Raw genomic sequence first — 13990 nt, 5'->3', positions numbered from 1 at the left:
TTATCCGAAGTCCTTGTAGAAAAGGAAAATAGACAGTTCCCTTCCTGTGATGTACCCGCCTGAAGTACACATTCAGAGACGCGTCAACACCACCGGATCTGTTTCAGATTTAATCTTTGAATGTTTGGCCTTGACTGCTTGTAACAAGTAAACAACGACTTTGGAAAGAATCGTGTGTCTTTGAAGACAGTGCTTGCCCGATGGTACCTGGAAGTTGTGAAATGTAGGCCGCAAATGTTGGAGCTGATGGAATACTGATCGAAACAGAAGTAAAGTTGACCATTTGGAAGTAGAAGTCATCCCTCCTCTTATACAATTGGTTTGTTTCTTTGTTCTTTAACGCCTCATTCAGCAATAGTCCAGCTATATGGCGGCGGTCTGTAAATACTCGAACCTGGACCACACACTCCAGTGATCATCAGCATGAGCGTCGATCTACGCAAATGGGATACGATGACATGTGTCAACCATGTCAGCGATCCTGACCACCCGATCCCGTTAGTCGCCTCTTACGAAAAGCTGTGTAACAATAACGTTTGTTGTTTGTGATGAAGTATACCCCATGAACAACATAAATGTGTCTGTACACTTTTTATTGCGTCTGTAATTACAGGCGAGGAAGATCCAGGTCCATCTGGGCGTGCTGCTGCTTACTGGAGATATTCTGTCAGAACGAAATGCAAAAGAATTGTGATTTAAAGTTTGTAAAATATAAATATATGCATATTATAGAATTATCTCTGGATAACATATAAATAAATGCGTGTATATCAACATAATATAATTGTCCTGGATAGGATTTTTCATCATCCCATGAATGATTGTTGACACACTATGGATCAGGTCCAACCTGTGTGATTGGGACCTTGACTTAATCAACATTTCCATCCATACAAGATATTTACCGGAGTCGTGGGCTGTGTACGGGTTGATTACATAAGGCCTGGCATATTGTAAGAAAGGCTAATAACTCATAACTGTGCATGCAAATACGGCCTACTGTAGAGGAGTACATATGCCTACTATAGATATAGGAGAAGAGTGTTTACATAGGCCTACTGTAGAGGAGAAGAGTGTATACATAGACCTACTGTAGAAGAGAAGAGTGTATACAGTGGCGTGCTTTAGAGGAGAAGCGTGTTTACATAGGCCTACTGTAGAGGAGAAGAGTGTATACATAAGCGTACTGTAGGGGAAAAGAGTGTGTACATAGGCCTACTATAGATCTAGGAGAAGAGTGTTTACATAGGTCTACAGTAGAGGAGAAAAGGGTATAACTTGGCCTACTGTAGATGAAAAGAGTGTTTACATAGGGCTACTGTAGAGGAGAAGAGTGTTTACATAGGCCTACGGTAGATGAGAAGAATGTATACATAGGCGTGCTTTAGAGGAGAAGCGTGATTACATAGGCCTACTGTACAGGAGAAGAGTGTATACAAAGGCGTGCTATAGAGGAGAAGAGTGTATACATAAGCCTACTGTAGAGGAGAAGAGAGTATACATAGGACTACTGTAGAGGAGAAGAGTGTATACATAGGCCTACTGTAGAGGAGAAGAGTATACATAGGCCTACTGTAGGGAGAAGAGTGTGTACATAGGCCTACTGTAGAGGAGAAGAGTGTATACATAGGACCTACTGTAGAGGAGAAGAGTGTATACATAGGCCTACTGTAGAGGAGAAGAGTGTGTACATAGGCATGCTGTAGATGAGTACATAGGCCTAAGGTAGAGAAGAAGAGTGTATAACTAGGGCCTACTGAGAGGAGAAGAGTGTATACATAGGGCCCACTGTAGAGGAGAAGAGGGTGTGTATACATAGGCCTACTGTAGAGGAGAAGAGTGTATACATAGGGCCTACTGTAGAGGAGAGAAGAGAGTATACATAGGCCTACTGTAGAGGAGAAGAGAGCATACATAGGCCTACTGTAGAGGGAGAAGAGAGAGTATACATAGGCCTACTGTAGAGGAGAAGAGTGTATACATAGGCCTCACTGTGTAGAGGAGAAGAGAGCATACATGGAGGCCTACTGTAGAGGAGAAGAGTGTATACATAGCCCTACTGTAGAGGAGAAGAGTGTATACATGGGACTACTGTAGAGGAGAAGAGTGTTTACATAGGGCCTACTGTAGAGGAGAAGAGTGTATACATAGGGCCTACTGTGAGAGGAGAAGGAGTGTATACATAGGCCTACTGTAGAGGAGAAAGAGTGCATACATAGGGCCCACTGTAGAGGAGAGAGAGTGTATACATAGGCCCACTGTAGAGGAGAAGAGTGTGTACATAGGCCTGCTGTAGATGAGCACATAGGCCTAAGGTAGAGAAGAAGAGTGTATAACTAGGGCCTACTGAGGGAGGAGAAGAGTGTATACATAGGCGTGCTATAGAGGAGAAGAGTGTATACATAGGCCTACTGTACAGGAGAAGAGTGTATACATAGGCGTGCTTTAGAGGAGAAGAGTGTATACATAGGCCTACTGTAGAGGAGAATAGTGTATACATAGGACTACTGTAGAGGAGAAGAGTGTATACATAGGCCTACTGTAGAGGAGAAGAGAGTATACATAGGCCTACTGTAGAGGAGAAGAGAGTATACATAGGCCTACTGTAGAGGAGAAGAGAGTATACATAGGCCTACTGTAGAGGAGAAGAGAGTATACATAGGGCCTACTGTAGAGGAGAAGAGTGTATACATAGGGCCCTACTGTAGAGGAGAAGAGAGTATACATATAGGCCTACTGTAAAGGAGAAGAGTGTATACATAGGCCTACTGTAGAGGAGAAGAGAGTATACATAGGACTACTGTAGAGGAGAAGAGTGTTTACATAGGCCTACTGTAGAGGAGAAAGGTGTATACATAGGCCTACTGTAGAGGAGAAGAGAGTATACATAGGCCTACTGTAGAGGAGAAGAGTGTATACATAAGCCTACTGTAGAGGAGAAGAGTGTATACATAGGACTACTGTAGAGGAGAAGAGTGTTTACATAGGCCTACTGTAGAGGAGAAGAGTGTATACATAGGCCTACTGTAGAGGAGAAGAGAGTATACATAGGCCTACTGTAGAGGAGAAGAGTGTATACATAAGCCTACTGTAGAGGAGAAGAGAGTATACATAGGACTACTGAGAGGAGAAGAGTGTATACATAGGCCTGCTGTAGAGGAGAAGAGTGTATACATAGGCCTACTGTAGAGGAGAAGAGTGTATACATAGGCCTGCTGTAGAGGAGAAGAGTGTGTACATAGGCCTGCTGTAGATGAGTACATAGGCCTAAGGTAGAGAAGAAGAGTGTATAACTAGGCCTACTGAGAGGAGAAGAGTGTATACATAGGCGTGCTATAGAGGAGAAGAGTGTATACATAGGCCTACTGTAGAGGAGAAGAGAGTATACATAGGCCTACTGTAGAGGAGAAGAGTGTGTACATAGGCCTGCTGTAGATGAGTACATAGGCCTAAGGTAGAGAAGAAGAGTGTATAACTAGGCCTACTGAGAGGAGAAGAGTGTATACATAGGCGTGCTATAGAGGAGAAGAGTGTATACATAGGCCTACTGTAGAGGAGAAGAGTGTATACATAGGCGTGCTTTAGAGGAGAAGAGTGTATACATAGGCCTACTGTAGAGGAGTACATAGGCCTACGGTAGAGAAGAAGAGTGTATAACTAGGCCTACGGTAGAGGGGAAGAGTGTATACATAGGCCTACTGAGAGGAGAAGAGTGTTTACATAGCCTACAGTAGAGGAGAAGAGTGTATGCATAGGCCTACTGTAGAGGAGAAGAGTGCATGCATAGGTCTATTGTAAAGGAGAAGAGTGTATAACTAGGCCTACTGAGAGGAGAAGAGTCTTTACATAGGACAACTGTTGAGGAGAAGAGTGTTTACATAGCCTACAGAAGAGGAGAAGAGTGTTTAACTAGGCCTACTGTTGAGGAGAACAGTGTTTACATAGGCCTACTATAGAGGAGAAGAGTATAACTAGGCCTACTGTAGAGGAGAAGATAATATAACTAGGCCTACTGTAGAGGAGAAGAGTGTTTACATAGGCCAACTGTTGAGGAGAACAGTGTTTACATAGGCCTACTATAGAGGAGAAGAGTATAACTAGGCCTACTGTAGAGGAGAAGATAATATAACTAGGCCTACTGTAGAGGAGAAGAGTGTTTACATAGCCTACAGAAGAGGAGAAGAGTGTATGCATAGGCCTACAGTAGAGGAGAAGAGTGTTTAACTAGGCCTACTGTTGAGGAGAACAGTGTTTACATAGGCCTACTATAGAGGAGAAGAATATAACTAGGCCTACTGTAGAGGAGAAGATAATATAACTAGGCCTACTGTAGAGGAGAAGAGTGTTTACATAGGCCAACTGTAGAGGAGAAGAGTGTATAACTAGGCCTACTGTATAGGAGAAGAGTGTTTACATGGGTGTACGGTACAGGAGAAGAGTGTATAACTAGGCCTACTGCAGAGGAGAAGAGTGTTTACATAGGTCTACTATTTTATAGCCATTAAAGTCGCTCACCTCCACAGACGCTAGGGATGACGTGGTTGACGCCGTCGGAGAGGTCGGTGAGATCGGTCTGGTCAATGATGTAGTTTGTGTCGTGTGTGGAGCAGGAGGCAGCCAGGTGGGAGATGGTTGTAGTCGGGACCACCGTGTCGTAAACCATCACTTGGGACAGCACAGCAGGCACTGAAGTGAGTGAGTGAGTGGGTGATTGGGCGGGTGGGTGCGTGCGTGCGTGCGTGCGTGCGTGCATACGTGAGTGAGTGAGTAAGAGAGAGATTCAATTGCATAAAGTATGAAGAAAACAGTTCTGTAGCGTGCGTGAACAGCAAGGTTTGGTCTGTGCACTGGGAGAGACGGTTTTGTTTGGCCATCGCTTCATCTGTACAATATAAGACTCCATCGCTTCATCTCTACAATATAAGACTCTATCGCTTCATCTCTACAATATAAGACTCCATCGCTTCATCTCTACAATATAAGACTTCATCGCTTCATCTCTACAATATAAGACTCTATCGCTTCATCTCTACAATATAAGGCTCCGTCGCTTCATCTCTACAATATAAGACTCTATCGCTTCATCTCTACAATATAAGACTCTATCGCTTCATCTCTACAATATAAGACTCTATCGCTTCATTTCTACAATATAAGACTGCATCGCTTCATCTCTGTCATATTAGACGTCTTTGCAACTAACTGTCTTGACCATTATAACAAATAATAGATACAATCACGTACATTCATAACAGACCAACTGTCAATCCAAAGATTACAAACACACCATATTGGCTACGTCACTTCTTGAATAGCAGAGCATTAGAGCAGAGCATTAGCGCAGAACATTAGAATTAAGTCATCAGTCACTAAGCATTATCTCGAGGCCCACCGTTGTTGCTGGTTCTGATGGTGAGGCTGTGGCCGGCAGGAATTAAGGCTCCTGACAGTGTCATGTTTGGTGTCCCCGCCAGCTTTCCATTGACGTACAAGCTGACAACTCCTGATTGGCTGTCCGCCTGTAGGGCCACGTGTGTCCACTGTCTGGCCGGTAGTCCGACATCGGTAACTGCAGACGACCTGGCGGGGACAAGGGATTACATAGTAATGTCACTATAGAACAATTTGACTGGACATGGGTTAACATTTTGAGATTCTCACTATAAACAACCTGGACGGGAGATGTGATAACATTTTGGTTTTGCCACTACGGACGATCTGGACAGGACATGTGACGACAGTTTGATATTGTCTCTTCAGACGACCTGGATTGGTCAGGGGAAACATTGAAATGTCACTGCTGGCGACCTGGACGGGACACTGGGGTCGCATTCCACCACAATATATGTCTCTCGTGGAGACAATGCTTCTTGTTGACATTGGGTTCAAACTATTAACATCTACATTAATTCCCTGAGCCTAACTGTTACTGTAAGATCTGATCACCTTGATGTCTGCTCTGAACCTAACCCGGGCTAAAAGTCATGGTCACTGTGTTTGTGTCCTGAACAATCAGGTTCTGCTCCAAGGCATCGGTCAGCAGCTGACAGACGGTGATGTAAGTCTGCGTGCAGTACCACCCACACAGAACATCCTAACCGTTTAAGGGTATTGTACTTGCCTTCCTGCAATAAGTTCAAGAGATTTCTTCAGAACAAGAGCGAAAGACGTCTTCATTGTGAAAGGATCTTGCCAGGTGGCGATGTCGAAGGACTCCGTGACGGTGTCGTACAGATATAGCCACATGGCAAATGTCAGCTGACTGAGAGGCTGGGGCTGTGCCTTGAATATCGCCACACCGTTGGCTTGCAGGGACAGGTCAAAGTCTGAGGAGAGAGGAAGGGAAAGTACGCAACGCTATCATTGCATCAACAAAACCACTCCACACTGATGATATTATATGAATTACTATAATAGCATAGTGTTCCACATAGAATGATGTCTTGGCGAGCGTGCCATCTACCTCTTGTTTACGTGACTTTGTTTGAATTCATACAATACATGGAGTGGGTATTTACAGTGAAGGGGCGTGCTAATGTTGGGCAACAAATACTACCTATGCAGTCTTCGTGAGCAGTTGCCGCGGTTGACCGAGTTATCTGCCCTTTTGGGCAAGCAGAACAATGTTGATTTCTTGGCATTCCTTGGAACGTCCCCATTGGACAGGCGTTGCATGGTTCAAGGCCATCAGGGGAGATAAAGCCCGGTTGACAGATACCTATGAGAATGACAAGATCATTGTTTGTGTATATTCAAAGCATTCTATTTCTAGAGAGGGACTTCACATTTTGTTCACGTGCTGGAAATCATAACTAGGCCTTGGCGAATGTATACTTCAGCCATGTCAAATACTATATTGACAGTTTTCAAATTCTGAACCTAATGTATGTATTTACTCAACATTGTATCTTAATTTTATCATTTTGGTCTCCCCATAATCATCAATATTTTCACATTTGAAACAACAACAAAAAATAGCATGTGCCTTTGCAATCTGACATGTTTTTAGATCCAGAAGTGGCCGTGGACATCCCATCCGGGCATGTCAGGCAGGTGGCGCTACTATCTCGGTCCTGATAGCTGCCGACCGGGCAGTCCACGCATGTCTTCGTGCTGGAGTCGAGGTGTGAACCCCTCGGGCATCCAACTGCAATGAAATAGAAATAGAATTCATGAAATAGAAATAGAAGCGTTCATTTAGTTAGTGAGTGAATGTCTCAAGCTACAGTATTCCTGTAATATCACGGTGGTCTAGATACATGTTTCAGTTTCGACCAGACAGACCAGAGGGTGAAGGTGTAATGAATGACCTAAACCATCGGGCAAGTTGATCGACTTTGCTATGACTGGCCATGATGTCGGCTCTTACGATTGATTGGTTGGTTTGTTATTTAACGCCGCACTATTCAAGTTATATACAGGCGGTCTGTAAATAATCGAGTCTGGACCAGACAAGCCAGTGGTCAACAGCATGAGCATCGATCTACGCAATTGGGATGCGATGACATTTGTCAACCAAGTCAGCGAGTCTGACCATCCGATCTCGTAAATCGCCTCTTACGACAAGCATGGGTTACTGAAGAACAATTCTAACCGGGATCTTCACGGGTTGGCTCTTAGGGCTAAGGTTGACATGGCCTTTATGCCCTGGAATAGGTGATAGCCGTTATGTTCTTTAACTACTGTAGAGATTTACAGCATGTCTGTGAGCATTGGATGTGTTTGTACAGACACAGTAACACGAATACACACCACATATTCCTTTAGCCATGTCCGGCATCTTCCCTGTGGGACAATCTAGAGAGGCTGTCTGTGGCTCCACGTTAGCTTTATCAAGCTTTAGTCCAAACTTGTCAAGTCCAAGAGAGTTAGTCTGAGCCACCGTCTGCAGTTTGGCAGCCACCGTGTGAAGTCTCTGATCGTTGAAGCCCAGTGCACTAGGCCCAGAACCCTTGCTGTCATCGTAGGCAACAACGACATCAAACTTGATTGTGAGAGAGTCTTTGGATCCTGGTCCGCTCAGATCTCGAGTGACTTTACCGCAGATTACCTGGACGTTGTCTGGTTGGCAAGCTTTAACATTTGTGCAAGATTCAAAGCCGTACTTGAGGGAGCTGGAAACAGCCTTGATGAAGTTCTGCTTGATCTGGTTCTGTACTCCCGGGTTGCCCGGACACGTACCGTTGTAGTAGAAGTACGCTGGCATCCTCATTGTGGAGAAGCCGGAGTATGCTGAAAACATGATTACCGTGACACGTTAGTGAATCTGGAATTGTGAGGCAGAGACAGAAAGTGTGCAGGTCATTTAAAATTTAGAATAGCAGATTTCACTGTTTGTTCAAAAGGGATATTGTATACTTACCAACACAGTCGGGGACGTCTTCTGTGGGCATCCACTTGCCCCTCGCTCCGCCACACACGAACATGCCGTCATGGGGAGCTGAGCGAGGGAAGCTGTAGTTGGCGCTGCACTGCATCTGGCACATCCGTCCGTGCATCCACTTGTCACAAACCATGGCGCCATTGTCTGGGGCTGTCAGATTCGAGCAATTTCTCTCTGGAACAAGAAAATGAGATAAACAGAATTATCTGCGCTTGGGAGCAATTTTGGATTGGAAGTTTACACCACTAACGATTCCTTTTGTCTTGTTTGAGTTTCTTGTCTTTAATATACTTGACAACTTTTCTGATGGAGAAAACTATGAAAAACTATGGGAATCAAAAGTGTACAAATTCTTTACTCTACTCTTTAATATGGACTTTAATATTCGCCTTTACAATATCTAATCGTTTCTTTGCAAGGATAACCAGTGGCAAATTCTCTCCCCTCCAACACTGCCACGTGACACTATATGTCCCTGTCCTCCTCGAGGTCCACCACCAGAAGACCCTCACTACCTCCAGATCTCCCTCCCCACCACAAGAAGACCCTCACTACCTCCAGATGTCCCTCCCCATCACCAAAAGACCCTCACTACCTCCAGATGTCCCTCCCCACCACCAGAAGACCTTCACTACCTCCAGATGTCCCTCCCCACCACCAGAAGACCTTCACTACCTCCAGATGTCCCTCCCCACCACAAGAAGACCTTCACTACCTCCAGATATCCCTCCCCACCACCAGAAGACCTTCACTACCTCCAGATGTCCCTCCCCACCACCAGAAGACCTTCACTACCTCCAGATGTCCCTCCCCACCACAAGAAGACCTTCACTACCTCCAGATATCCCTCCCCACCACCAGAAGACCTTCACTACCTCCAGATGTTCCTCCCCACCACCAGAAGACCTTCACTACCTCCAGATGTCCCTCCCCCACCACCAGAAGACCTTCACTACCTCCAGATGTCCCTCCCCACCACCAGAAGACTTTCAATACCTCCAGATGTCCCTCCCCACCACCAGAAGATCCCCACTACCTCCAGATGTCCCTCCCCACCACCAGAAGACCTTCAATACCCCCAGACGTCCCTCCCAATCACCAGAAGACCTTCAATACCTCCAGATGTCCCTCCCCACCACCAAAAGACCTTCACTACCTCCAGATATCCCTCCCAACCACCAGAAGACCTTCAATACCTCCAGATGTCCCTCCCCACCACAAGAAGACCCTCACTACCTCCAGATCTCCCTCCCCACCACAAGAAGACCCTCACTACCTCTAGATGTCCCTCCCCATCACCACCAGAAGACCTCACTACCTCAGATGTCCCTCCCACCACCAGAAGACCTTCACTACCTCCAGATGTCCCTCCCAACCACCAGAAGACCTTCAATACCTCCAGATGTCCCTCCCCACCACCAGAAGACCTTCACTACCTCCAGATGTCCCTCCCCACCACCAGAAGACCTTCATTACCTCCAGATGTCCCTCCCCACCACCAGAAGACCTTCAATACCTCCAGATGTCCCTCCCCACCACCAGAAGACCTTCACTACCTCCAGATGTCCCTCCCCACCACCAGAAGACCTTCACTGCCTCCAGATGTCCCTCCCCACCACCAGAAGACCTTCACTACCTCCAGATGTCCCTCCCCACCACCAGAAGACCTTCACTACCTCCAGATGTCCCTCCCCACCACCAGAAGACCTTCACTACCTCCAGATGTCCCTCCCAACCACCAGAAGACCTTCAATACCTCCAGATGTCCCTCCCCACCACCAGAAGACCTTCACTACCTCCAGATGTCCCTCCCCACCACCAGAAGACCTTCATTACCTCCAGATGTCCCTCCCCACCACCAGAAGACCTTCAATACCTCCAGATGTCCCTCCCCCCACCACCAGAAGACCTTCACTACCTCCAGATGTCCCTCCCCACCACCAGAGAGACCTTTCACTGCCTCCAGATGTCCCTCCCCACCACCAGAAGACCTTCACTACCTCCAGATGTCCCTCCCCACCACCAGAAGACCTTCACTACCTCCAGATGTCCCTCCCCACCAAAAGAAGACCTTCACTACCTCCAGATGTCCCTCCCCACCACCAGAAGACCTTCACTACCTCCAGATGTCCCTCCCCACCACTAGAAGACCTTCACTACCTCCAGATATCCCTCCCCAACACCAGAAGACCTTCACTACCTCCAGATGTCCCTCCCCACCACCAGAAGACCTTCAATACCTCCAGATATCCCTCCCACCACCAGAAGACCTTTCACTACCTCCAGATGTCCCCCTCCCCCACCACCAGAAGACCTTTCAATACCTCCAGATGTCCCTCCCCATCATCACTCAGAAGATCCCCACTACCTCCAGATGTCCCTCCCCACCACAAGAAGACCTTCACTACCTCCAGATGTCCCTCCCAATCACCAGAAGACCTTCAATACCTCCAGATGTCCCTCCCTCACCACCAGAAGACCCTTCAATACCTCCAGATGTCCTCTCCCACCACAAGAAGACCTTTCTACTACCTCCAGATGTCCCTCCCCACCACCAGAAGACCTTTCACTACCTCCAGATGTCCCTCCCCACCACAAGAAGACCTTCAATACCTCCAGATGTCCCTCCCCACCACCAGAAGATCCCCCACTACCTCCAGATGTCCCTCCCCACCACCAGAAGACCTTCATACCTCCCAGATGTCCCTCCCCAATCACTCAGAAGACTTTCAATACCTCCAGATGTCCCTCCCCCCACCACCAGAAGACCTTCACTACCTCCAGATATCCCTCCCAAACACCAGAAGACCTTCAATACCTCCAGATGTCCCTCCCCCACCACAAGAAGACCCTCACTACCTCCAGATCTCACTCCCCACCACAAGAAGACCCTCACTACCTCTAGATGTCCCTCCCATCACCAAAAAGACCTCACTACCTCCAGATGTCCTCCCCACCACCAGAAGACCTTTCATTACCTCCAGATGTCCCTCCACACCACCAGAAGACCTTCAATACCTCCAGATGTCCCTCCCCCACCACCAGAAGACCTTTCACTACCTCCAGATGTCCTCCCCCCACCACCAGAAGACCTTCTCACTGCCTCCAGATGTCCCTCCCCACCACCTCAGAAGACCTTTCACTACCTCCAGATGTCCTCCCCCACCACCAGAAGACCCTTTCACTACCTCCAGATGTCCCTCCCCACCAAAAAGAAGACCTTCACTACCTCCAGATGTCCCTCCCCCACCACCAGAAGACCTTCACTACCTCCAGATGTCCCTCCCCACCACTAGAAGACCTTCACTACCTCCAGATATCCTCCCCAACACCAGAAGACCTTTCACTACCTCCAGATGTCCTCCCCACCACCAGAAGACCTTCAATACCTCCAGATATCCCTCCCCACCACCAGAAGACCTTCACTACCTCCAGATGTCCTCCCCACCACCAGAAGACCTTTCAATACCTCCAGATGTCCCTCCCCATCACCAGAAGATCCCCACTCACCTCCAGATGTCCCTCCCCACCACAAGAAGACCTTTCAATACCTCCAGATGTCCCTCCCAATCACCAGAAGACCTTCAATACCTCCAGATGTCCCTCCCCACCACCAGAAGACCTTCAATACCTCCAGATGTCCCTCCCCACCACAAGAAGACCTTCACTACCTCCAGATGTCCCTCCCCACCACCAGAAGACCTTCACTACCTCCAGATGTCCCTCCCCACCACAAGAAGACCTTTCACTACCTCCAGATGTCCCTCCCCCACCACCAGAAGATCCCCACTACCTCCAAATGTCCCTCCCCACCACCAGAAGACCTTCAATACCTCCAGATGTCCCTCCCAATCACCAGAAGACTTTCAATACCTCCAGATGTCCCTCCCCACCACCAGAAGACCTTCACTACCTCCAGATATCCCTCCCAAACACCAGAAGACCTTCAATACCTCCAGATGTCCCTCCCCACCACAAGAAGACCCTCACTACCTCCAGATCTCACTCCCCACCACAAGAAGACCCTCACTACCTCTAGATGTCCCTCCCCATCACCAAAAGACCCTCACTACCTCCAGATGTCCCTCCCCCACCAGAAGACCTTTCACTACCTCCAGATGTCCTCTCCCCACCACCAAAAGAAGACCTTCACTACCTCCAGATGTCCCTCCCCACCACAAGAAGACCTTCTCACTACCTCCAGATATCCCTCCCCACCACCAGAAGACCTTCACTACCTCCAGATGTTCCTCCCCACCACCAGAAGACCTTCACTACCTCCAGATGTCCCTCCACACCACCAGAAGACCTTTCACTACCTCCAGATGTCCCTCCCCACCACCTCCAGAAGACCTTTCAATACCTCCAGATGTCCCTCCCAATCACCAGAAGACCTTCTCACTACCTCCAGATGTCCCTCCCCCACCACCAGAAGACCTTCACTACCTCCAGATGTCCCTCCCAACCACAAGAAGACCTTCAATACCTCCAGATGTCCCTCCCACCACAAGAAGACCTTCACTACCTCCAGATATCCCTCCCCACCCACCAGAAGAACTTCATTACCTCCAGATGTCCCTCCCCACCACCAGAAGACCTTTCAATACCTCCAGATGTCCCTCCCCACCACCAGAAGACCTTCACTACCTCCCTCAGATGTCCCTCCCCACCACAAGAAGACCTTTCACTGCCTCCAGATGTCCCTCCCCACCACCAGAAGACCTTTCACTACCTCCAGATGTCCCTCCCCACCACCAGAAGACCTTCAATACCTCCAGATGTCCCTCCCCTTCACCAAAAGACCCTCACTACCTCCAGATGTCCCTCCCCACCACCAGAAGACCTTCACTACCTCCAGATGTCCCTCCCCACCACCAGAAGACCTTCAATACCTCCAGATGTCCCTCCCCATCTCCAGAAGATCCCCACTACCTCCATATGTCCCTCCCCACAACAAGAAGACCTTCACTACCTCCAGATGTTCCTCCCCACCACAAGAAGACCTTCACTACCTCCAGATGTCCCTCCCCACCACAAGAAGACCTTCACTACCTCCAGATGTCCCTCCCCACCACCAGAAGACCTTCACTACCTCCAGATATCCCTCCCCAACACCAGAAGACCTTCACTACCTCCAGATGTCCCTCCCCACCACCAGAAGACCTTCAATACCTCCAGATGTCCCTCCCCACCACCAGAAGACCTTCACTACCTCCAGATGTCTCCCCCCACCACCAGAAGACCTTCAATACCTCCAGATGTCCCTCCCCATCACCAGAAGATCCCCACTACCTCCAGATGTCCCTCCCCACCCCCAGAAGACCTTCAATACCTCCAGATGTCCCTCCCCAATCACCAGAAGACCTTCAATACCTCCAGATGTCCCTCCCCACCACCAGAAGACCTTCAATACCTCCAGATGTCCCTCCCAACCACAAGAAGACCTTTCACCTCCAGATGTCCCTCCCCACCACAAGAAGACCTTCAATACCTCCAGATGTCCCTCCCCACCAAAAGAAGACCTTCACTACCTCCAGATGTCCCTCCCAACCACCAGAAGACCTCAATACCTCCAGATGTCCCTCCCCATCACCAGAAGACCTTCAA

At 48.2% G+C, this 13990-nt stretch overlaps 1 protein-coding gene across 1 annotated transcript in view; it reads right to left on the bottom strand.

Moving 5' to 3' along the window:
• Positions 1–585: 585 nt before the first annotated feature.
• Positions 586–13990, bottom strand: part of LOC124283791 — a 62521-nt gene continuing 49116 nt past the window's right edge. The window contains exons 22-29 of the mRNA XM_046719820.1: positions 8363–8557; positions 7753–8232; positions 6986–7147; positions 6557–6718; positions 6122–6326; positions 5393–5580; positions 4516–4686; positions 586–664 (exon numbers count right to left, since the gene is read on the bottom strand). Of these exons, the coding sequence (XP_046575776.1) occupies positions 651–664; positions 4516–4686; positions 5393–5580; positions 6122–6326; positions 6557–6718; positions 6986–7147; positions 7753–8232; positions 8363–8557 (1577 nt within the window). The 3' untranslated portion in view covers positions 586–650. The remainder of the gene's footprint in view (positions 665–4515; positions 4687–5392; positions 5581–6121; positions 6327–6556; positions 6719–6985; positions 7148–7752; positions 8233–8362; positions 8558–13990) is intronic.

Source organism: Haliotis rubra, unplaced genomic scaffold (assembly GCF_003918875.1).
Source record: "Haliotis rubra isolate DU_JTF1 unplaced genomic scaffold, ASM391887v1 Scf1096, whole genome shotgun sequence".
NCBI lineage: Eukaryota > Metazoa > Mollusca > Gastropoda > Lepetellida > Haliotidae > Haliotis > Haliotis rubra.
This window is presented reverse-complemented; position numbering and strand designations above follow the sequence as displayed.